A 25,989-nucleotide genomic window follows, 5' to 3' on the forward strand; every position below is an offset into this window, starting at 1 on the left:
AAGTGCAGGGGTGATATTGATTAAAATTAAAGATCAGAGACTTTAACATCCACAATTGTCAATTGAAATTTAATATCCAAATCGAAACTGTGACTAGCCAATTCATGAGCTACTCTATTGAATGTTCCAACTGAATGAGACACAAAGATGTGAGGCAAATTATTGAATAGTAGCTTAATATCTTCCACAATTACTAATATACGAAACGTCGGTTTACTATTCACACCTGTTCATTGGGTGTGGAAAAGGCGGTTTTGCCCTTGCCTTTGCTTTACAATTTCACGCTGCCAATGCCTTCGGTTTTTTGACTTCCACTGACCTTTCCAGAAGTTCCACGACTTCCAGACTTCTACTGACCTACATCTACAGAGAAAGAGGAACGATCCGGAGAGAGATAGAGAGATCGGGTCTGAGAGAGAGCAATCCAGAGAGATATCAAGGACGATCCACAGAGAGATAGAGAGATCGGGTGCGTGTTTTTTGCTTTGTACACAGAGAGAGAGAGAGAGAGAGATAGCTGATAGTCACAAAAGGGGATTTTCACCTCATCATCTGAGTACGAAGTTAGTTCTTTCTAAGCCAATTTGCCTTATAATTTCTGGGTTCTTTCTGCTTTTCACCGAAAATCCTAGACCCTATTTTTTGACTTCATTTCCGCTTCTGACTCCATTTTTAACAGTTTGGTTTATCTTTGGTTTCAGGATAATTGTGCTTGGGTTTTGAAGATAATCGTGCTAGATCAACCAGGTGAGGGGTTTTTTGATTGAGTTTTGTTTAAAATTCAGCTGGCCTTCTGCTCCTCTTCACGGAATCAAGTTTCAATTTTTATATGCTTATGCTTATTGGTTATGTATCAAAATGGTGCTAATTGCTTAGTTTCCAGTGCTGGGTTTTGAATTTTGATCAAGAATTGATATTCTAGGAAAAGACATTTTCACTTTACAATCACAGACAAATTGAAATCAAAATGTAACCAAAAAAAAAAAAAAACAATGTTTCGATTGCTTCTTTGCTTCTTGCGTCTACGTTTCTTTGAACTGGGTAATTGATGCATGATAGCCATCGTGTTTCCTATTCTTCTATGAGATACTTATTATGCAGTCTTAAATGAGCTTTGTTCATCATCCCTTTGATTCTCTTGGGATGCTTCATTTCAGCTTTATGTCTTATATTTATTTTTCAACCTTTTTTCGCGTGGGATAACCCTGGTGTTTAATCTCAGATTCAAACACCCTTTAAAAGCTTCTCAATAAAAAATTCTGAAGTTTTAATCTGGACTCATTGTAACAGCTTTATGTCTTATATTTATCATAATCATTACCACATAACAAACTCTATTCCAGTTTCCAATTTATATGATGGAATCAAAATTTCAGCCTCTTTTTATCCTCATTTGGATTGCTGTTGGTGTTCTATCTGTTTGTTCACTGTGTATGCTGGAACAATGACATACTCTTTGCTCCTTCCCCTTTGATTATACTTAATTAGCTATCTGAAAATGTTTGCAGATCAACGCTTGAATTTTGGCTCTCTGTTATCTCACATTTTGTCCATATCCAATCAACCACTCTCCTTTTCAATATTTGCATGTCATCATCAAAAGTTTACAAGTTAGTTGTAGTAAAGGATCTTACTGCATGGCCTGACAATTGAAGCTTTAAATAAATTATGTTTGTCGTTTGTAGGAATTTTGCTGGCATAATTTTGCATACCTACTTTCTTCTACTGATTTGGGGAAGTTGTGAGGTGAGATATAGATAACTATCAAATGAGTTCTTTCTAAAGAAAATAATAGTTGAATTGAACTGGGTGGAGTCTTTATTAATCTAATTTTTACTCTTGCCCTCATGTGAATAGGAATGAAATTACAGCCAAGCTGAAAAAGAAAGCTACTCAAGTCAAAAGCCAAGGCAGGAGCAATTTTTCTGCTTTTTTGAGAAAGAAAAAAAAAAAAAAAAAGACTAACCGGCGGCATCGCAAATTTGTTTGTCTTTTTTTTTTTTTTTTTTTACTGGTATCAAATTCGATTCTGAATAATGTGATTAATGATTCTCTGATTGGTTATTTGTTGATTGAATTTGGTATTAACAGGAAATGTTTTTGTTGTGGCATGAAATAATGATTATGATTAGTATGTACATTATTTGTTACTTAAGAAGCTGGATACTGCTATGAAATGCTTGCATAATTAAATGTTCCCAAAATATGTGAGCCATGTAGACTATGTGCATTTGGGTATAAACTATCTAAATATATATGCAGACCATGGAGTAAGAAGGAAGCTAGAGACCAGAATGATCACATACTGTGCAAGTTAAGCTAAGGACAAATACAGATCTTATGGTCAGCAGACAGCAGTCAATTTGAGTGCCTCCAACATGGATGATGCTAAAGCCCGTGCTGCAAGTGCGCTTGAGGTCTCTGGTAATTTTCTCACGCGATTCTCAGGCCGGATTGCAGCTGCATGTGAATATTGTGTTTATTCAAGTTCTTCTGAGTTTGGTTATTTGGGGTTTTGTTTAAAGCTGGTTTTGAGTTTGATCTGTTATTCAGCTGTCATTCACAGTTCTAAGTGTTGTCAACTGGAGTATCTGCCTGTTTTTGCTTAGTTGATTGGGTGTTGCTGTGTCTAGCGTGAGGGTAATCAGGTACTAGCTTTTGTTCTTATTGTAGGTTTTTGATTAATTGCTATGTACTTTTGATTGCTTCAGTTGAAAAAGTTATGCTTTTGTTCAATTACAATATGGTTCAGCTATCTTAAGCTTTTGCTGCTTTTCTTCATTTGACAGACAAACCATTTTTTGATGCACATGTCTATTATGTATTTGTGAACAGTCATACGAAGGACCACTAGAAGTATGAGGAAAAAGCAGATGACCCTTCAACATGCACAGGGAAAAATCAGCATTGTTCAGTATCACAGTTAATGCTGGTATGAGAATATATCTAGCATAATATATTCAGAAATTTGAGGACATTCGGAAAGAATTTACATCAGCAGGTGATAATTCAACAAAGTCTATTGATTCTATATTATCATATCAATTATTAACCTCAATGCAATTTTTTTGCAGACTGACTTCAACTGAATCATATCATTCACAAGATTTTGTTGACAGACAAGCTATGTAATACATGGATTCCACTTATGGTAATGTACTACTTCATCTCATACCCTCGCTTTATAATTCTGTAGTAGCATTAAATTAATTCAAAGTAGTTCTGGTGTTTAATATCAACTTCCAAAAATCAAAGAAGACAATGCTCTAGCTCTTGCTATAATTCAATATCAGATTGAGAAAATTTGTCAAATATGCATTGTGGAATTTAATGATCAACTATTTTACCTTGCAGAGACTGAAATTGGTAGAACTTAAAAATGGTAATGATGCATTGAACCTCAGGAGCGATCCAAGATTTTGGTCAATTTTTGAAGGAAGCTTTAGCTTTGTTTCAGAAGTAGCTGCTAAAATTCAGTTATCTAAAATTCTGCTCTCGAGTGTTTTTCTTTCTAAATTTTGTGTATTAGTATATTAACATCTGAATGAAAATAATTAGGAATGGAGATCAAACTAATGATGTCCCCTGATACTAAGATCTATTTTAGCTCAATAAAGGCTTCTAATTTATAAAACTAAATCCCGCCGCAAAGCGTGGGCATAATTTCTAGTACTACCTAAAGACGAAGAATCATCTTCCACTGAATTAAGAGCCTGAGTTGTCAGAAGACAATTGCTATAATTTATTTTATCTATTTCATCAATTATTAATTTATATGTTGATCGCTAGATGTATATTACATATGATGAAAAAAAGAGGATGGCTCGTCTCTGTGAGCGTGAGTCATGGCATAATAATAGAAATGTAATATATTGTAGTTATACCGTAGTTAGTACTTACCAATTCTATGTGTGGTAGAGAATAGAGACGTAAGTCAATTGTATTCCTGTAATCTTCTTTATATACCTCCACAGTGAGAGGAATAGAGTATCAGACAATTCATTCTCTAATCTCGTTATATTTGACTTGGTATCAGAGCAAAGATCCGAAAAAGACTCTGTCTCTTGGTCTTTTTAGTCTTTTCTCAATCCATGGAAGGCAGTTGGTTTAGAAGCCAGTTATTTGGGGGGTTAATCTCGGTACGACGTAGTTCTCTATTTTTGGCAGACGTCGTTCTCCACTTTTTCACGCTCGGCTTCGTCTTCAGCCAAAGGCAGCCGTAGCTCTCCTTTCCTGGACCGCCGTTGCTCTCCTCTCCTAGATCGCCGTCTCTCTCCTCTCGCCCAGAACAATCTGCTTCGTCTTCAGCCAAAGACTGTTGTCGCTCTCCTCTCCAGATCGATTTCGTCACTTGCCTTCGCCCAGATCGATTTCGCCGCTCGCCCACAAACCGGATTGTGTTCGCTACAACCTACAGATCGATTTTCCAGTTAAGCCAACCGGATTCCAGTCAAGCCACAGACCAGTCCACCCTCAGTCCACTTCGTCAGGTTCTGAAACACCTTGAGCAGTAAGTTTTTTTTGTTTTTCCTTGCTTCCACTGTGCATTGTTGATTGCCTATTTCAATGGGAGAAACGAAAGAAGATTAGAGTTCCAGTTCTAGGACCAATGAGGTCCAGAAGGTTGAGGTCTTTGTCAAGATCTTAGAAGGTGGATCTTTCGGGGGTACCAAACTCACCGGTACCAATCAATTTCCGGACATGGAAGAAGATTATGTATGTTTATCTCCGTGGGATACACAAGATGAGGCATGTGACTGAAACAATCAGGGCTCCTAGTGAAGATGATGTGGAGGCCTATGCTAAGTGGGAAGACGATGACGGGTTTGTAATGTCAATTCTATTTAGAGCCATGACTGAAGATGTGCTACAGATGGTGGAGGAGTGTGAAACTGCTGAGGCAATATGGAAGACATTGGGAGATCTCTATACAAATGAGTATGATTTTATACAGGTTCATGAACTAATGTGCAAAGCTGCAGGAATGCAGCAGAATGGGCAACCAATGTCGGTGTTTTTTACCAAGCTGAAGAATGTATGGGCTGAAATTGATCAGAAGCGTCCTTGCAAGATCAAGAATCAGGAGGATATTGAGTGGTACCAGAAAGAGAAGGAACTTGAGCGGGTTCATGCATTCTTGAGAGAACTTGATGTGAAACATAATAGTGCCAAGGGAGAGTTGCTAAGAATGCCAGACCCTCCTAGCTTTACCACATCCTTTACATATATTCGTAAGGATGAATCTCAGCAGGAAAGTCTCAAACAGGCACAAGTTTAAGTTTCTAGCCTAGCCATTCAAGCACCAACACCTTTACTCCAGCAGCAGCATTCAGTCCCACTTCATCAGCAAGGGCCTCCACCAGGTTTTGCCAACCACCCTTGTCCTCAGTGTTCTTATTGCAATGATGTTGGGCATGTTCAGGAGACTTGTTGGAAACTGAACCCACACCTTAAACCTAAAAAGCAAGGTTACTGTCCTAAGGCGAAAGCAGTTGCTGTTCAATTGGTCCAAGAACCAGATTTCTATGGAGTGGTTGGACAGGATCATCATACAGCAGGTGGAGCTACTCCTACAGCCTCTATAGCTGGTCAAGGTAAATTTGGTATGGCTTTAAAGGTTTCTAACTTTGTTGGTTCGGATACATGAATTATTGATTCTGGTGCCTCTGACCATATGACTTATGATAAATCTTAGTTCACTAAATTGTCTTCCCCACCAGTGTCTTATGTTACAAATGCCAATGGCATGGTGAGGCTTTTCCTGTGTTAGGGACATGGTCAGTTCGTATTACCCCAACCTTACAACTCCATAACGTTTTATATGTACATGACTTATCTCATCACTTGATATCTGTCCCACAGTTGAATACTGAATCTCAATGCTCAGTAACCTTTTATCCTATGTATGTGATTTTTCAGGATCTTCTCACCAGGGAGATAATTGGATGGGGGTACCTGAGGGGCAGATTATTCCATCTGGATCAGACATACGCTGGGGAGAAACCCAGAGCACAGTCCCGCACTGCTTTGACTTCGAATTCTGACAAGCTAAGTGAGATTTGGTTGTGGCATCACCGATTAGGGCATCCATCTTTTAGTATTATGAAAAAGTCCATGCCCACTTTTTTTATTGGTGTGAATAAGTCAGTTTTGCGTTGTGAAACATGTGTCTTGGCCAAGAGTCATCGTGCTACTTATTCTCCTAGTGTTTCTAATAAAAGTGTTATTCCTTTTGAATTAATTCATTCTGATGTTTGGGGACCTTCCAGAGAGCCTGCTGTATCGGGTATGAGGTTTTTTGTGTTGTTTATTGATGATTGTACGAGATTATCATGGGTTGCTCTTCTTAGAACCAAAGATGAAGTTTTTCCAGCTTTTAAAACTTTTCGTACTCTTGTTCAAACACAATACAATAGCACCATTAGAGTCCTACGTTCTGACAATGAGGGAGAATATGTGAATCATGTATTCCAGGATTTTTTCCACACACATGGGATTGTTCACCAAACTACATGCCCACAAAAACCAGAACAAAATGGAGTGTCCGAAAGGAAAAACCGTCACTTACTTGATATGGCTCGTGCCCTTCTCTTTAGTGCTCATATGCCTAAGTATCTTTGGGGCGATGCTGTACAAGCTTCCTCCCATCTCATCAATCGTCTTCCATCTAGTGTCCTTCAGGGAAAAATTCCGTTTGGGTTTTAGCATCTTATGTCTTCTTGCCATCTTTTCACAATCTTCCTGCCTGTGTTTTTGGTTGTGTTGCTTTTGTCCATGTTCCTAAAAATCAAAGGTCTAAGTTGGATGCCCGGGCAATTATGTGTGTGTTTGTTGGTTATGGAGGATATCAGAAAGGGTACAAATGCTACCATCCACCTACCAGAAAGTACTATGTCACTATGGATGTTACTTTCTTTGAGGATATGAGCTATTTTTCCTCCGCTGATACTACTCTTCAGGGGGAGAATTCATATTTTGAAGAGCTGTATCATGTTGAGGGGGAGGAATTGGAAGGAGGTGAAGAGGCAGTTGAGATACTCAATCCATCTAACGAAGAAGCAGTAGCTCATCCGGAACCAGCTCATCAGGAAGCAGAAACACCAGACATCCAGGCACCAGTTTCGATCATTGAAAATGAAACTGAAGGCGAAAATCAAACTGAAGGCACAACTACCCCTCAGTTGTCACTCCTACCCCTGACCCACAGCTCCCTGGTACTAAAGATCACTCATCTGAGGTATGTCCACCTACTGATACTAATAGTAGTGAGTCTAATGTTGGATAGTATGTGTTACCATATAGGTCTACTCAAGGTCAACCAGCCAAAAGGTATGAACCCACTGTTCATTCAAAATCAAAGTATCCAGTAGCCAATTACATGTCCACTAGGAGATTGTCTAATATCTGCTGTATCAGTACCTAACAAAGTGCAGGAGGCGTTGGAGGATCCAAAGTGGAGGAAGGCAATGGAAGAAGAGATGGAGGCATTGCAAAAGAACAATACTTGGTAGCTTGTACCCCCACCACAAGGCAAGAAAGCCGTAGGGTGTCGTTGGGTGTTTACTCAGACATATGGTATAGACTATGATCAGTGAATCGGTATAAAGCACGCCTTGTAGCAAAAGGGTTTACTCAGACATATGGTATAGACTACGATGAGACTTTTGCTCCTGTTGCTAAAATGAATACTATTCGGGTACTGCTTTCGTTTGCTGCTAGTTTGAACTGGCCACTCAGACAGTTTGATGTCAAAAATGCATTTCTTCATGGAGAGTTAGTAGAGGAGGTGTACATGAGTCTTCCACCTGGGTATGTAGCTGCTTCTCCTGGTAATTTTGTGTGCAAATTGAGGAAATCTCTGTATGGTCTCAAACAGTCACCTCGTGCTTGGTTTGGGAGGTTCTCACAGTTCATGCGGAAGGTTGGTTACAAACAGAGTAATTCAGTCAATACCTTGTTTCTCAAGCATCAACAAGGAAAGGTAACAACCCTAAATATTTATGTTGATGATATGGTAATCACTGGTAATGATACAGTTGAGATTGATAGACTACAGAGATAGCTAGCCTCTGAGTTTGAGATGAAGGACTTGGGTGAATTAAAGTACTTCTTGGGGATTGAGGTAGCCAGGGGGAGAGAAGGGATCTACTTGTGCCAGAGGAAGTACATTCTCGACCTGCTGACAGAGACAGATATGTTGGATTGCAGGCCTATTGACACTCCTATTGAGCAGAACCATTTTTTAGCAGAGTATCCAGATCAGGTACCCACTGATCGAGCTCGCTATCAGAGGTTAGTTGGGCACTTAATTTATTTGACTCATACTAGACCAGATGTTGCATATGCAATGAGTGTAGTAAGTCAGTTCATGCATAACCCAAGTGAGAGTCACATGGATGATGTTGTGAGAATTTTAAAGTACTTAAAGTCAGCTCCAGGGAGAGGAGTAATGTTTTCTAAACACAACAGCATTCTTGGGGTTTGTGGCTTCACAGATGCAGATTGGGCTGGAAATATTACAGACAGGAGGTCGACATCAGGTTACTTTACCTTTGCGGGAGGTAATTTGGTTACATGGAAGAGTAAGAAACAGAAAGTTGTGGCACGATCTAGTGCTGAGGCTGAGTATAGAGGTATGGCTCATGGGGTGTGTGAATTGCTGTGGCTGAGAAATCTATTACGTGATTTGGGTTTCAAACTCAAAAGTACTATGCAGTTGTATTGTGACAACCAGGCAGCCATTGATATATCATAGAATCCAGTACAACATGATCGTACTAAGCATGTGGAGGTTGATCATCACTTTATAAAAGAGAAGCTAGATGCTAAACTTATTAGCTTCCCTTTTGTTCCAAGTGAAGAGCAACTTGCAGATATGCTCACCAAAGGAGTTTCCAGGAAGGTATTTTATGACTCACTAAGCAAGTTAGGCATGGTTGATATGTATACACCAACTTGAGGGGGAGTGTGAGCGTCAGTCATGGCATAATAATAAGAATGTAATATATTGTAGTTATACCGTAGTTAGTGCTTACCAATTCTATGTGTGGTAGAGAATAGAGACGTAAGTCAATTGCATTCCTGTAATCTTCTTTATATACCTCCACAGTGAGAGGAATAGAGTATCAGACAATTCATTCTCTAATCTCGTTATATTTGACTGTCTCTACCCGAACCCTAACCCCCAAAGCTTTGCATTCCAGCAATGGCGGCCGACGTTGGTCTCCTCTCTAAGTCATTTGCTAATGGTCCTCAAACGTCGATCTTGTGCGACGATCATCCAATTATTCCCTACAACCTTCATCACCACCTCTATGTCTAGTCAGAATGGCTTCGATGATGCAAGTGAGAATGATTGGTGGTCTGATTCGTTCAGACTGAGAGCTAGGTGGGAGCGTAAATGGATGTGGAGGTTGCGGCAGTGCCGAGCTCGACTCAAAACGATCCCTGCCATGGGCGGTAATTCATGGAATAGTTGCCTATGGCGAGACCTGGTATTGGCGGCGGTGAACTGCGTGGATCATCTGCCAGCCTCGGTGGGCTTCGCCTGGAGGAAAATAGGGAATCAATCATGTAAGAATCAGAATTTCGGCTTAGTGCTGGGCTTGAAGTGGATCGCCAAGCCAGCAGGGGCTCGACGGCTCGGTGCCTATTGTGGATTGGCGCGGTAGAGGCTTCCACTGCCTTATAACTGCAATTGGGGGCCTTCGGTCTCAAGGAGCTGTGACGAAGCAATTTGCGTACCCCATTCCTGTACATGCGACGGTGACAGCGACGTTGATCGTAACTAGAGCAAAAAAGGGCTAGCCCAGTTTGGGTTGGGTGCCTAGATCAGTCGTGTGGCCCAAATCAATTTGGAGGCCCAATTGTGTTTGGCAGTCCAATTTCCTTCGGGTGCCCAAATAAAATTGGGTGCAAAAACTGAATTTTGATTTGAACCTCAAAGTCTTAGGATCTAGTTCTATGGGGTTTCGAATTTGGGATCTAGGAGGCTGGACCCAGCTTAACCTCCTAACCCTAACTTGGATGGCAAGGAGAGATTTTAGTTTTTTGTTGAACTATGCCTATGTACTGTGTTCTAGATTTTTCATAGTTATAGGCTTGCTTTCATTTGTAAGCATTGATTGTCTAACAAGTGGTGCTAGCATGCCATGTCCTAGACTTGCCCATAGATGACAAGGGAAAATATGTATTCATGCCACTCTAGCTTGAGTTGAATGAAATTGTCCAGCTTGATTCAAAAAAAAAAAAAAAAATTTATATGTTCACTGGGTCCCAAAGGATGTCCAGAAAAGTATAAGATTATACATTTTGGCAAGATTATTGTTTTAGTACACTGTCCCGAGTTAGGACCAGAGAAATTTATTAATCGAGGTTACAATTTATTGAACATTCATTTAACGAGATTTTACTGTATTTTCATTAGCCGCTGGTCAGCTGCATGACAAAAAACCAAACAACTCCAATATTATGTGAGGATAGTAAAAATCCCCTTACTGCTAACAAATTTTTCATTAATTAAACAATTAATTCATTACTTACTTAATAACCCCCTTGTCCGTAAGCTCTCTAAAACCCCACCTCAGTCGCTCACTCTTAAGTAAACATTTATCATTTCATTTCGTACATCATAACTAGGGCTGTCAATGGGTCGTGTCGGGTTGGGTTCGTGTCGGGTCAAGGTATTTGTCGAGTCTCAAGAGACAAACCCAAACCCAACCCATTTAATAATCGTGTCAAAAATTTAAATTCAAACCCAACCTATTTATTAAACGGGTTACCCGTTTCCAACCCGCTTAACCCATTTAATAAATAGGTCATGTAGTGTTAGACAAAATGACTCATTTAAAGGTTAACAATACGACCCATTTAACTAAAAAAAATGTATAAATTGATTAAATTCGCTAAAAACTCCACAAGACAAAGAATATAAATAATTATATATAATTCATAAATAATTAAATCCAATAATTATAAAGCAAAATATTTCAAACTGTTTAATCCTATGATCAAATACTCCCAACGTCCAAAATTTCACGAAGAAGTACAGCATAATTGGGTTATACGGGTTTACTTCGTGTTGGCGGGTTGACCCGTGGCCGACCCATTTATTAAATGGGTCATGGAGGGTTGACCCACCGCCGACCCGCTTTTTAATAGTGCGGGTTCAACCCGCTTTATTTCGTGCGGGTTTCGAGTCGTGTTATCGAGTCGTGTCGGAATTGACAGCCCTAATCATAACCCCATTGTCCCTAAGCTCTCAAAAACCCTACCCTCTATATTTTTTTCTGATTGAAGCACCCATGGCTAACAAGAGTACTCTTAAGTGTCGCTACTGCCACAAAGATATTAAAGAGGCTAAGATGATGGAGCACCTCCATGATCGCCATCAAAAGAAGCTCGATGAAAGGACGTGTGGGATATGCGGGGTACTCATTTCAAGTGTCCAAGTGATGATTGATCATCAAAAGAGTCATAAAGGTTCCTTCTTTCCATCACTACTAGAATTTTGGTCTTTAACATCGGCCAGAAACCGATGTTAAAAAAAAAATGTACCGATGTCTTAGTGGGTGATGTTAAAGATCGGGAAATCCCAGACATTGGTTTTTAGCCGATGTTAAAAATGACTCTAGACATCAGTTTCTTATAAGCTCCCGATGTATAAAATGACTCTAGACATCGTTTGATTTATAAAAAACTGATTTTGTTTCCTTCTATGACATCGTTTTACATAAGAAATTGATTTATATATCAGTATTAGACATATGTTCTATAGATAGAACTGATGTCCTTTGTCATTTATAACATCAGTTTGTTATTTCAAGTTGTTGTGTTTTCGTTCTTTTTGCTTCAATTTCTATTTTAGAAGTGATTACTAAATCAGTTTCTTTGCTAGAGAAGTTTCACAATGAGAATACCAGTGGTAAGCAAAAGAAAATTCCCATTAATACTATTGATAAAAAGAGTACAAAGAGTAGGGAGAAGGGGACGTATGGCCTAAACTTCTCCATATACAATAGCAAAAGAAAAGAACAAGATTGAAGTCTTCTAAATAAACCATATGAAGACAAAAACGGTTTGTAGATACAGTAAAACAAAAAAGAAAAAAAATAGCAGTTTGTTATAAGATAAAAATACTTGTAACTTGAGTTTCCAGTCCTTGGTGTAGCTGCCAATGAACCTAGCAAAAATATGTGCCAATGAGTTGAGAACTAGTTTCATAGATATACACTTAAATTGCAACTTCAAATCACAAAAAGTGGTATAAGTAGATGGCAATGACTTGACATAACAGTATGAAAGCGATATAAGACAAAACACGAATATTACATAAAATCGTATCATTGATCTGTAGCTAATAATACAAAGTACACAGGGTGACATAGGCCAAAATCCACACCTGCATTGTTTGAGTGTGAATACATAGGCTACGTAAAAGCCTAATCTTAGTAGCTTTGAATGGTAACATTTGAAGTTCTGCATTACCATTCATGGAAACCATGGAATTATATCTTCCCTGAAGACAAAAACTTACTGTTAGTCATAGAATAGCAGAAATAGCTAGAGAAAGACAGAGAGTTCCAGAGGCAAAGCACATAAATTATGTTACCTTATTGAAAAGATGTTGCAAGTGAACTCCAGAAAATCAGTTGTCCTTTCACCTGCCATTATTCTACAGAACATATGCTACTAGCTCATCCTTAAGTAAGTGGCTAACCTCTTCTATGGATGATTATTCATCCTACATCATCAGAACAAATTTCAAATCTAGAGCAGAACCTAAGCACCTTGTTATGTACAAAATTATTAATATTATTTATCTCTATTTAATCAGATATAAAATAACTAAGAACATTCAGTTATTTCTCTGAAACTTCAATGACTTGAGGTTTAACTTTATTTTCAGATTGCAACATGTGTCTATTCATATTATATCTGATGAACAAATAACAACGGAAGCATAGGAGGTCCATAACATAGAGTAAGGAATAAAATATAAGTGACCAAAATATCAAACATGCTCATACTTATGCTAGTAATTAGACTGTTAGACAGCGATGTCATAGAATTCAATACCATGTGGAGGGCACCCATGTCTAATGCCTCAAGAAGATAGCCAAACTTCGCTTCAGCCTGCAGATGCCACCACAGTAGACATATAGTATATTAGTAGCCAAACTTCACTTTAGCCTCTAATCACTCAAGGATAGACTAAATTTCATTTGAAAATACTACTAAAAAGTGAGAATCATATGCCCGCGTGCCCAATTCGAATAGAAAATAGATGATGTACACACCTCTTCAGGGGAGATGCCAACAATTTCCAAAACCTTTTGCTGCACCTCACGTTTATAAATTCTCAGACTTCCGCCACCAAACTGATGGTACCATAGGAAACAGCATAGCACATCATTTTTATTATCTAGGTGTGTATACTACCAAATGCATTAGTCTTGAAACTGCTGGAGAAGAAACTAACAAATTATAGTATATACCTCAACTCCATTGTAAACCAAATGCAGTCTTTGATTGCGCAGGCTCACTTCACTGCATATTGCACATTGCACATTGCACACACAACCAACCAGTTCAATATCAAGATTACCAAAACCCAACCAACATTTACACACTCAAACAACAAAGAAATCCAATTTAGGGAGGATATGTGAATATACTCTGCAAGGGATTTAATTATGATGTTGAGCGAACTGATTGAGCTTCCTCCCAGTTCCGAACTAACCAATCAAACAACAAAGAAATCCAACAAAGAAGCCGATCACTGATTCTGACCAAGTCCAAGTATTCAAACTGAAAATTGATAAAGGCCCAGAGATTTAACTGGATAGATTAGCTGAAATTTTTACCTTAATTAAAGCTAGGTCTCCAAAGAGGACCAGAGTACTAGACCAGAGAAAAGCACAGACAAGAGAGAGATGGAGGAGAGAGAAAGTGGATCTGGAGGACTCTCTCTTCTCCGTCACCGATCTCCGACCACCGGTGTTGACTCACAGCAGCCACCATCTTCTTCGCCTTCCTTCGACGAGTCAAGGCCAGGCTGCACGTCCTCCGACAATGACTAGAAGCACGGCCACACAGCTCTATCCAGTCCACCTCCAAGATGAGCCACAACGAAATCTCTGCAAATTCGTTGGAGGCGGAGAAGGGTCGGGTTTTGGTCGGAGGCGGAGAAGTAAGAAGAGGACGGTTCAGTGCCGTTTGGAGATGGAGGAGGAGGATGGGTGCTGAACAGAAAGGAAAGTGGGAGGAGAAGGATAGGGTTTCGGGGAAAAGGGAGAGAGAGTGAGTGAAGTAAAGTGGGAAAATTTTGTTCCCCGCGTGGACGAATTTTTTAACTTAAGTCTTTCCGTGTTTTCAAAAATTTTGAAATTAAAATATAGACATCAGTCAACAGTAAAAAATGATGTCAGTTATATGCATACAAATCGGAATTTGAGGAATCGATGTTAATGATATTTTTTTACATCGCGGGAATTCCTCACCGATGTAATTGTCGTGATGTCTAAGAGCAAAATTCTAGTAGTGCATGCAGATCAAGATTTCAATATTGCATAATGCATGTATTCTTGAATCTAAAAAGGAAAAAAAAAATCACTTCTAATCAAGCGTCATTATTATCATCAGGTCCTGCCCCAAGAAGTTTGCGAACAAATCAAGTCTTCTTCTTCATCAACAAGAGGGTCATTGATGAAAGATTCAATGAAGAGCAAGACCGATTTTGACTTTAGGTCCCATTAAGATGCCAAGAACAAAGAATAATTGTAATGCCATTTTATTTTATTTTTTGGATTCAAAGCAACTCTTGGGCTTTCTACTTTGTTTACTATGACTATTTTTTGGGGACAATAATTTTTTGTGTATTTTTTCTTCTCTGTCGTTTGATTATGATTGCTTTTTTTTTTTTGGGTGAAGGGGTTATGATTGGTTATGGTTCTCAAAAAAAAAAAAAAAAAAAAAAACCATGGAATGGGCTCGGTTTCTGGCCCAAACCCTAGTTTCAAGGCCCCTTAGTAAGGGGTTTATGGTGGAAGCACATTTTCCTTTCTCCTCCTAGCCGTTTAGTCTGAGGGTTTCGATCTACAGAGAATATGACCTCATCTAATGGGTTGGGAAGGTTCATTGGTTGAGCTGGGAAAGGTTGTACCTTCTTAAAGGTGGAGGTATGGGATTTAGACTGAGGCTACTGCAATCCATTGCGTTTTGCTTTGTATGAATAATGTGTGTTGAAACTGATTCGGAGCAGTTATTTTTGGCTGCTTCTGCTTCTGATAATTTCGATCCAAAAATTATCAAGTTAGCGCTTTTTTCTAGTCTGTAAGCCATTTTAGCTTGAGCTGAAATCTCTATCTGTAAGTATGAAATGTGTTGGCATTCCATCAACCTCAACAGTCAAAACTCTTCCCCATGTGATAATGGCTTCATATGATTAATTGATGAGAAGTTGTCGACAATACCAAGCATGGCAAGCATGCTATCTTTAAAATATGGTTTCTTTTGTCTAAAGCATGCTTGGAAAGAAAACTCATGTGCTCTCTTCCCCACATTCTCACGGTCAAAAAGGGAAATGAACATGATGTGTGGTCTTGCTGTCAAGACGTGAGACCAAGCATGATGTGTTAAAATGTTAAAGTATGGCTTTGTTTTTTAAGCATGCTTGAAAGACTTCATCTGAAGAATATTGCAGGTTTTGCTTTTTAAGCATGGAGATCATAATTTATTTAAATGGCAGCTATGTTTTCCATCTTAACAACCTTGCTGTCAAAGAACAAAGTCTGAAGAATAGTGCGGCATGGGTTCTCTCTCTCATTTGTACTTTCTTATCTTCCTCATGCAAGAGGCTGCAGTCGGAAATGAAAAGGGAAGGACATGGCAGCCAGGTTCTCCATCTTCCTATCATGGAAACCTTGCTGTTAAAGAAGAGGTTTCGATCTAGCCTTGCTGTTCATCTTGCTGCCCACTCGATGCAATTATGAAGACCTTGCTGTCCAAGATGGAAGTGGGAAGCAAGTGCCTTTTCACCTCGTGATCTTCTGGTGATTTCTTCCTTGTATAAATATATGGGTTCTGTGGTTCTTCTAGGCATTGAAAATGTGTTGAGTTTCAATCCTTTGATTGTAAAAAAATCAGACTCTTTGTTGCTCTGTTTTGTTCCATGTTGAAAACAGTTTGTGAGTCTGTCCAGTAAGGATTGCAGCAGTCAGTGCAATCCCAGATTGTAAGTTAGTTAGTTCAGGAAGGATTGACACGGTCAGTGCAATCCCTGAGTTGTAACTTTGTAATCTGTTTTGATTAGTGAATCATTGGGTTCTCAAGAGTTAGAGCCCTGCAGTGTTTTTGATCTCAATTGAGGTTTTCACTGCGTGACCAATGTTGTTGTGTTATGCATATTCTCTGGTCTTGATTATGTAGAGATTATAATCTGTCATTCTTTCTGGAGTTTGTACATCCTTGTATTAACACTATCCTTCTTGATCTGCTCTTTCTGTCCTTCATTCTGGTTTCTGGGTTTTGCGGCAAGTTAGTTATATACTTATATTGCTTCATAATGTTTGGAATTAGTTTATTTATATGGGTTTGAGCTATTAAACACCACAGAAACTAAACAGAGATTTCTTAATTCTCTGTTACCTAGATCTCTATCACTATCCTTTAGAGGCCCAATTGTCCGTCTATTTTTCGAAGTTCTCTGTTACCTATAATTCTCAATGCATGCCTGCAGAAATTACTTATTATGCTTTAGAGGGAATGTGAGACAAATGGTTAATTTTCTATTTCTGCTATTTGATGGTCATATGATATATGTACTGGTTATGCAGGTTTCTAAATTTTGTTTCTATTGACCAGCTGTTGATATCACTTATATTACATACCGCCAAGCATAAGCAACGACCTCATAGGTGGGCCCCGCGACATGGTTAGTCCCGCCTACGACATGCATCCGGTAGTCCGACACCCGAGCTACCTCGCTATGGTGGAGGTCGACCGGTACCTCGTAGGGAGGCCACCCTCCCATGCTCTCCAAGAGGCCTTCAAGAGAAGTAAATATATGTATTCTGTCCCACATCGGAAATGTAAACTAGATGGGGACTTCCTTTAGCTATAAGAGGAAGTCCTCCCCTTCTTAGAGAGGAGGGATCCATGAAGCCCTCACTTGTATCACTATCAAAGGCTACTTGGCCTCACTACATAGTAAAATATCTAAGTGGACGTAGCCTTGCCTCAAGGGCAAGGTGAACCACTATACATGCTTGTGTCCCTCTCTCTCTCTCCCTATCATGATCCACACTTAGTCTCGTTCCGTATTCTTCAGTAGAAACACCAGCGATTCAAGATTTTGAAGAGGTATCAAGCATTTGTTATGTTAATCATGAAAAAGATTAGTGTATTCAAGATTTTCGTATAATTATTTGTAGATGAAGCTTGTAAAACAATCAAGTCAATTCAACTTTTGTTTTTTACAGTACAATCATTAGCTTGTCATTTTTTTTTTTTTTGAGGTAAAGATGAAATTGTATTAATGAATTATACGATTACAATCGTACTGTAGGGCATCCAGAACACACTTTGGAGCGTGAGAAAACCATTCCATATGAATGTCAGAATCAAAACCAAATCCTGCTAGTCTATGAGCAACATGATTAGCTGTCCTATAAGTATGATGAACACCTATAGAAAGCAAATCACCTAGCAAATCTCTAACTTCTTCAACAATGATTCCCAAAGTAGAGAAGTCATGATCCTCTGCTGTCACAGCCTGCATAGCCTCTAAGCAATCACTCATTAGAGCAACATTAGACACACCAAGGGCCTGAATAAGCTCCAGCCCAGATTTGATAGCAAGCAGCTCAGCATGGTAGGCAGAGGACACATTAGGCACTCTATAAGCAAAGCCGGCAATGAACTCACCCTTCTCATTTCGCAGAACACCGCCAATGCCTCCATGTTGTAGTGAAGAAACATAAGCACCATCAACATTCATGCACAATAAGCCACTCATGGGAGGGGACCAATGTACTCTGGCTTTCGTCCTCCTATCGGTAACCATAATCATACCCCTATTAGCCTGAAGAAACTCTTCATACCAAGCCATAGTACAAGCAACAATTGTAGAAGCGTTGTTAGCATTATCATTCCACAATTTATCATTCCTATTCTTCCAAAGACCCCATAAAAGCATCAGCAGCTTAGAAAAACTTTCAGAAGAAAGAGTAGATGCTTGCTCAAGTAACCATTCCTTAAAAATAAAAGAATGAGTATTAGGAACCTGTATAGAAAAAGGAGGAGCAGTAAGGATTTCCTGCGCAGTAGGGCACCCACATAACACATGCCCAACACTCTCAAACTGGTGACGGCAAAGCAGGCACCCCATATCACCAGTATAACCCTTCTTACCCAAACTCTCCCTAGTTGGTAACACATTATGACAAGCTCGCCAGATACAAATAGAGACCTTTCTAGGGATCTTAGCCTTCCAAAGTGACTTCCAGAGAATACTAAAAGGATCACCAAGAAAGGAGGAAGCAAAGGCATCTCCCATCACCACCTCCCGAGCTACATAGTAGGCAGTTTTAGAAGAAAACTTACCCTTCTTCCCAAGTTTCCAGCTCAACCGATCTCTTCTATTTCTATGACTGAGAGGAACACACAAGATAGCATCAACAACTTCTTGAGAGAATAAACGTTGTAGCACATCAACCCTCCAACTTTTGGTATCCGTATCAATCAAGGAAGAGACGAACTCAATGTTACAAGTAGCAGGTTTACAGAGTTGATGAGGAGAAACAGTTGGAATCCACTGATCACTCCAAACATTAATAGAGGAGCCATTACCAACCTGCCAAAATAATCCAGCCTGAAGAACAGTTCTAGCTTCCAGAATGCTTCTCCATGCATACGAGGGAGAATCCCCCATATCTGCATCCAAAAAAGAACCATACGGAAAATACCTAGCCAGCAAACGAGACAACAAGGAATTAGGATTAGTAATAAACCTCCAGCCCTGCTTTGCAAGCAGAGATAAATTATGAGCATGCAGATTCTTGAAACCTCCTTCACTTTTAGACAGGCACATCCTATCCCATGATCGCTAATGAATTTTTCGATTAGAATCTGAACCTCCCCAAAAAAATTGAGCACAAAGTTGATGGAGATCATCACAAAGACCTTTAGGAAGCATATAACAACTCATAACATACGTTGGGATAACTTGAGCCACTGCCTTAATCAGAATCTCCTTCCGTGCAGAACTCAGGATTTTGGTGCGCCAACTGATCAGCTTCTTAGTTAATCTTTCCTTAAGGTAAGAAAAAATTGCCACTTTTGATTTTCCCACATGAAGTGGAAGCCCTAGAGATCTGTCATGGTCCTCCACACACTGTACCCCCAAAATAGAAGCCAAATTAGCTTTGGTATCCAGATGCACATTCCTGCTAAAGACAACACTGCTCTTCTCTAAATTAATCCTTTGGCCAGAAGCACGCTCATACACATTCAAAATAGACTTGAAGGTAGAGCATTCCACAACAGAGGCTTCTCCAAATATAAAGCTGTCATCGGCAAATAGCAAATGATGAATAGTTGGGGCTTGAGGACTCATCTTCAGCCCCTTCAATGAACCCTGAGATACTGCATGAGAAATAAGGGACGAGAGTCCTTCAACACACAAAATGAATAAGTATGAAGAAAAAGGGTCCCCCTGCCTGATGCCTCTGGAGGGAGTAATATAACCTGTAGGTTTACCATGTAGCAGAATAGAGTAACGCACTATTCTAATGGAACAAAGAACAGTGTCAATCCACTGTTGTGCAAACCCCATTTTAGATAAAATAGAGATCAAGAAAGTCCACTCCAATCTGTCATATGCTTTGCTTATATCTAACTTAAGGGAGAAGAAACCCTCATTCTGATGTCGAAGCTTATGCATAAAATGAGCAACTTCAGATGCAACAAGAGTGTTATCAGATATCAAACGGCCAGGAACAAAAGCACTTTGAAGAGGAGAGATAATAGAAGGCAATAGAACTTTCAATCTATTAGCAAGCACCTTAGAAGCAATTTTATACACCACATTGCAAAGGGCGATAGGCCTGAAATCAGCTGCAATTTTCGGCTATTTAATTTTAGGAATAAGAGTCAAATGAGTAAAATTGCTCTCAGAATCCAGAAGATCGGTATTTAAAAAAGTCCTCACAGCTAAACACACATCAAATTGAACAATTGCCCAATGCTTTTGAAAAAAAGCAGGAGACATACCGTCAGGTCCAGGTGGAGGACCTGCGAGTTGAAATGGGTTTCTCTGGCTATATTTGCTTCCCCAAAAAGGATGGCTCAAGAGGTTTGGCTTTATTCTAGTCTCAGGAATTGAAGGTGAGTCTTCGTACCTATTCTGCACATCACATTGATGTTGAGATAGGGTTTCTTGGTGTCGCTGGAGCTTGGCGATTCACAGGCATCTACGGTTTTTCAAGGCATGGTGATAGGGTCCAAACCTGGGACTTGCTTCGTACTCTGGCAGCACAGGTGATTCTGCCATGGTTAATAGCTGGGGATTTCAATGAGATTTTGTGTGCGGATGACAAATCCGGTGGTCCACCACGGAACGCTGCGATGATGATGCGGTTCAGGGAAGCCTTGGCCGATTGTAATCTGGAGGACATGGGGTTTGTGGGTTCTCATTTCACTTGGTTTAATCGGTTCACCAAGGAACGGTTGGACCGTGGTTGTTGCACGCAAGATTGGCGTGCTATTTACCCATACTCTAGGGTTATCACACTACCTCCTAATAGATCAGATCACAACCCCATTGTGGTGGAGATAGCTACTGCACCAATTGTCAAAGTGCCAAGACTCAGGCGCTTTCGTTTTGAGAATATGTGGATGCAACATGGCGATTGCGCCGCTGTTATTCAGAAGGGATGGTCCATTCCCTCTGTAGGTGAACCTATGAAGCAAGTTGGGTTGAAAATTGGTTCAACAGGCAGGTTGTTAATGGAATGGGATGCAGGAACCTTTCGACAGAGAAAAACAGAAATGCATCTCTTGTAATCTAAGATGGATATGTTGATGAAACTCCCTTATGATCCTATTCATTTTGAGCAGCAAAAAACTCTCCAATTTAGATATAATGAACTTTTATCTTTGGATGAAGCTTATTGGCGTCAGAGGTCAAGGGTGTTATGGTTGAAAGAAGGTGATCGTAATTCAACCTTTTTCCACAGGAAAGCGTCTAACAGACGCAGTCGCAATAAGGTGGTAGGTATCACTGATTTGAGAGAACAATGGCAAACTGACCCTGTACAAGTGGCTTCAGTTTTTGTTGATTACTATGAAAATATTTTTCACTCTGAGGGTTCTGATCCTGCAGCTCTGGCAGTAGTTCTTGAACAGATTCACCCATGTATTGATAATGATATGAACTCTTCTCTATTATCTCCATACTCAGATGAGGAAATCAAGAAGGCTTTATTCCAGATGCATCCATCAACAGCCTTGGTCCGGGCGTCCGGCAAGGGTTTCCGAGACAAAGACCAAACTAGGGTTTACATGACGAACCAGAGCGACCAAAGCACTCTGCGTTTCTGTGTTAACCAGTCCTCGACAGTTCCAGTTGAGTACTTTGAATGGCAGCATCGCAGCAAGGAGACGAAAAAAGGACAGACGCCGACCAATGCGATACCGACTTAGGGGGAAAAATACCGCAACGCACTAAGTACGATGCACAGTGAATTGGGTGCAGACTAGACGTCTGGTGATCGGACAGCAGAAGCCGCTGGTATAGGACTGCGACCACCGGTGATCGGAGCCGTAGATATCCACGGGCGGAAGCCCCACTTAGGGTTTTTCTGGAAAACTCTCGGGCGCGTTCTTGGGCAATTGTAATTCTTTGTTGTTAATTAATCATTAACTTGTCATTTGTTGTATGTGAAGAAGTATTAATTTTTGGACTAAATTCAGTTTACTCCCTCCGATTCCTGATTTTTTTTTTTAATTACGATGGTCCCTTAATTTTTATCATCCGCGTTCAAATTTCAAATGTGGCTCTAATTATGACGTCATTTGTTGACTTGGAGCAGACATAGGGCCCTACTTTTCAGATTTTAACCTTATAAGAAGGGTAAAATGGATATTTTTCCTTCCACCCCAAATTCCAAATCCACTCCAAACCCTTTTTTTTTTTAATCCAATGAGGTCAGCTATTTATTAATAAAAGAAGAGTTTACAAAGCACAAATATCAGCTGCAATCACAGCTTGTAAAACATCGGGGACTGAAAAATAAAATTCATCCTCTGTTAGAGAACAAGCATGGCGAGCTAGCAAATGGGCCACCATATTTCCATGCCTACCTATGTGATTCACATGTAAGACCTGAGCCTCCAGCAGCAACCTAACATCTTCATATATTCTGCCAAGCAATGATGTATTAACAGAATCATGAGCTGAGAGTTGACGCTGAATCTCCATTGCATCAGTCTCCAGCATAACTGGCCCAAAGCCATGCTCCACCGCAAACTCCAAAGCCACCTTGCAGGCCAAGATTTCAGCGTGTTCCGGAGATATCAAGCCACTCAATCGACAAGCACCACCTCCCAGCATGATACCATCCTCATTCCTGAAGACAAACCCCAATCCCCCTTTCCGAGAGACATGATGGAATGCCCCATCAACATTGATCTTCACCAATCCCACCGGAGGAGCTCTCCACACCACCCTGCCTCTGGTTTTAGGCGGGGACGGTTTCAAACTGTGGAATCTAAATTCTTGCAGCCTTGACGCAAGTCCCACACTGACATCCACAACCTGAGACTTCTTCTGATTCCAAATCCGGTCGTTTCTTTCCTTCCAAATCCCCCAAAGAGAGAATAATAGCTCGCCAAACTGAGTTAATGACAACTCCTGAGCACATTCTTCAGCAGGTCTGTTATAGCCCGCGCAATATGCATAGTGATGTTATTGGGTGGTTGAACCAATGTGCTTAGGAGTTGTCATTAACTCAGTTTGGCGAGCTATTATTCTCTCTTCTTCTAACCATTTCTTATATATAAGATGATCACACAAAAGAAAAACAGATTTCCACCTATACATGCTAATTTGCTATTATCAAAATCAAAATTATTAATTACCACACTAGTAATAATACTACTCTAATCACGGATCATCAAAACTGGTGACATTCATATCAGCCGACTCTTGCTTAGCCCACTAGACAATTTTCTGAACTTCTCTACTGATCTTCTCTTTTTTCATCGCCTTCTTTATCATCCTGCTTTGCTCTTTCTTCTAAAAACTTCCCAAATTTGATAAGACCAAGGCCACCACCAATGCCCCCATTTTCCTACCTCTTTCTTAGAGACGAAGCACTTTTTGTCTTTGGAGAACACCAGAAGCATCCGGCTTTCCTCGACGGTGAAAAAGAATCATCCCTCAACAAATTGCAAGAACCCAACGGAGAAGACAACCACCCAGATTTCGATTTCGATTTAGAACAATGCTTCTTGTGAGAAACTCTCTTGGTCGGTGAGAAAATTTCACTCTCCGGAGATGAATTCGAAGAATTCGAGTGAGACGAAACCGATCTACGTTTCTGTTTCGAATTCAAACCCCTCTTTAACGACAACGAAATTCCCTTTTTCGGTGAGAACTTCGACGATTCCAAAGGTGGTGGCTCACACCCAGATTGTGATTTCTGATTAAGAACCTTTTTCTCATCTGGGTTTTCAGCTTGAGCCAAATTATGGTGGAACGAAGCGGTGAGACCGATCCATCATCAAGAACGTTACTGTGAGACTGGATTTTTCACAGTAGCTCTTCCACCACTAAAGCCACCAGTCCGTCAAGTCCACACCCAGCACACCCCGACCCAATCGGATCTCTGATTCTGTCCTCTGCTCTCTGTTTAAGAACGGCTGAATCGAAATGAGCCCCAACACCCTCACCTTCTTGAATCTCTCTCTCCCGCCATGAAGCACCGGCTGACGTCAACACAACTCAAAGTGTCGTCGTTCTGATAGTTGTCCTCGATGAATTTCAAGCAGTCGAGGGCGTTGCGGGGCTAGGAGGTGAACTTGATCTTAATCATCTCTGGTCGAATCGGGAGCTACGGGAGGGGCTGTGGATAAAGGTGAAGCCTATAAGAAAGAGAGGGTTTTGAGGTCTCTCTGCAAAATCAGTCCAAAATTGGCCAGCGGTGGCAGAGCTCATTAGAAGTGCAAGGACTATCACGATTGAAAAAAAGATCGAGACTAAATTGATTTTTGACTCAAAGTTTGTGAGAATAAACTGAATTTAATCTTTAATAGACTTTTTAAAAATTAAAGACTTTTTAAAAATTAAATAATTGTTCATTGACAGCTAAAGATAGTCAAGTAAAGTAATCATGTGATGTGGCTATTCTTTCTTGATGCTTGTAAGCTGTCAAGACAATTTTAATTGACGGCTCAAAAAATCAAGAATTACTTTTCTTGATGGTTTTTAGCTGTCAATTATGTGGATTTTCATTGTAGTTTCCCCTTGTGTTGTTGCTGCCACCCTTTTGTGGTGTGAAAAGAAAGATTTTCTGCCAAAAAAAAAAAGTTTATGGCCATATACCTTTTTATTAAATAACGGGTGTCAATCCATCAATGTAAATGAAGTAAGCATTACAAAATGACTCACCAGATTTCAGGCTATGACAAAAATGAGCCATGAAACCTAAAGTAACAAACCTAGACTTAACTAACATAATGCAACCTTAGAAATAAGACCCAAGTAACAAGTAACCAAATCCTGACACTACCAGGGAAGACTTTGAATGTAATTAAGTGTTTTCCCCAATTTATTCATGAAACCTAGAGGAGCCCCTACACATTGGGGTTATCCCCAAGACTAGCAGTAGCCACAACCTCCATGCACTCCCCCTGAGGAGAGGGTTCAATAGCAGCAGAAACCTTAGCAATGCGTTTCTTCTTTGGCTTTTTAAGACCAGCTTGGGTGGAGAGCTTGAACCCCCGTGACAACATTGTCCTCAGAAACCATAACCCTTAGGTTAGGGTTGGGTTTGGCTGCAAAACAGCCTCTTCCAATTCCGAAAGTTCTGCACAGCCCTTTTTTGGGTGTTCCAACGTGCTGGCAACCCAACAGAACCGTTTATATCTGAAACGGACAATCGCTTCCTTCTCTGTCATAAACTCAAACACCTGAGGTGGAAAAGCGTGTTACACGGGAAGAAATCTAGTGAATAATCTGAACCCTAGCAAACAATTATTGTTGCTAATTGGTGTTACACAGGGGAAGATCTCTAGTGAATAATCTGAACCCTAGCAAACAATTATTGTTGCTAATTGAAAAAGCTACTGCCAACAAACAAAAAACTACTATGGAAAAACCGAAAAGCATAATGGGAAATAACGTAGAATGGGAGATTCGAACCAGTGATAAGGAAAAGAAAATTTTCGCGTAGCTCAGCTTGCATACCAACTGGATGACAGAGATTGTTGTGCATATGTGAGGGAAAGCAAATATGTTATGCATACTTGTATGTTGTGCATATGTGTGTGTGTGTGTGTTTGAAACTCAGAGACCTTTGATTTTCGAGATACTTGTGCAACCGCACAAGCTGCACATCCTTAGGGCCACCCTTGGGAATGAAGAAAACTTTTTTTTCGAGAATAAAATGTCTCAACCACTTGGGGCACCATCTTACCCAAGTGTGATAAATCCTTCTATTTGCTTAGGCTGCTAGCTCATAAGCCACCTCGATTGTTACAACAACATGCCATCTGATAGATGCATGCACACTGCTGCATATATAATAAATTTGATCCCTCCACAAGATACTACAACATGGTATTATTCATCTTTCTTCGGAAATTTGATCACATTAACAATACCTTGTGTATTCGATTCCAGTTCAATTCGACTATTTGAGAAAACCTTAAACTCCAACGCTGATTGTAACACATTCGAGATTACCAAATCTCTGCTTGTCTACGCAA

General features: G+C 40.0%; 1 protein-coding gene and 2 long non-coding RNA genes across 10 annotated transcripts; 1 reads left to right on the forward strand and 2 right to left on the reverse strand.

The window, feature by feature from the left end:
- The first annotated feature begins 316 nt into the window (after positions 1–316).
- Positions 317–3,576, forward strand: LOC133739336 (uncharacterized). Of its 8 annotated transcripts, none has more exons than XR_009860564.1 (8): positions 317–469; positions 702–747; positions 1,686–1,746; positions 2,263–2,424; positions 2,554–2,648; positions 2,836–3,001; positions 3,075–3,151; positions 3,355–3,576. It is a non-coding gene; the product is annotated as an uncharacterized LOC133739336 (long non-coding RNA). The 8 variants fall into 8 exon arrangements; XR_009860560.1 differs by having other exon boundaries at positions 323–563; XR_009860563.1 differs by having other exon boundaries at positions 323–556.
- An 8,357-nt stretch (positions 3,577–11,933) lies between these two features.
- On the reverse strand, positions 11,934–14,331 carry LOC133740472 (uncharacterized). Its single transcript, XR_009861238.1, has 7 exons — positions 13,866–14,331; positions 13,677–13,736; positions 13,497–13,548; positions 13,299–13,379; positions 12,611–13,134; positions 12,401–12,517; positions 11,934–12,181 (listed from the first exon to the last, which is right to left on the reverse strand). It is a non-coding gene; the product is annotated as an uncharacterized LOC133740472 (long non-coding RNA).
- A 7,903-nt stretch (positions 14,332–22,234) lies between these two features.
- Positions 22,235–25,014, reverse strand: LOC133737586 (uncharacterized). Its single transcript, XM_062165115.1, has 2 exons — positions 24,860–25,014; positions 22,235–22,934 (listed from the first exon to the last, which is right to left on the reverse strand). Exons 1-2 carry the CDS (start codon positions 25,012–25,014, stop codon positions 22,235–22,237), a joined length of 855 nt encoding a protein of 284 aa, XP_062021099.1.
- Positions 25,015–25,989: the final 975 nt, after the last annotated feature.

Source organism: Rosa rugosa, chromosome 3, assembly GCF_958449725.1.
Source record: "Rosa rugosa chromosome 3, drRosRugo1.1, whole genome shotgun sequence".
In the NCBI taxonomy this organism is placed as follows: domain Eukaryota; kingdom Viridiplantae; phylum Streptophyta; class Magnoliopsida; order Rosales; family Rosaceae; genus Rosa; species Rosa rugosa.

Excerpts from the sequence above, each read along its gene's own strand:
- LOC133737586 (XM_062165115.1), bottom strand. The coding sequence starts at position 25,014 with ATGTTGTCACGGGGGTTCAAGCTCTCCACCCAAGCTGGTCTTAAAAAG. Across the intron at positions 22,935-24,859 it reads CTTGGGGATAACCCCAATGT|ACCTGCTGAAGAATGTGCTC; the intron begins GTAGGGGCTCCT and ends GGGCTATAACAG.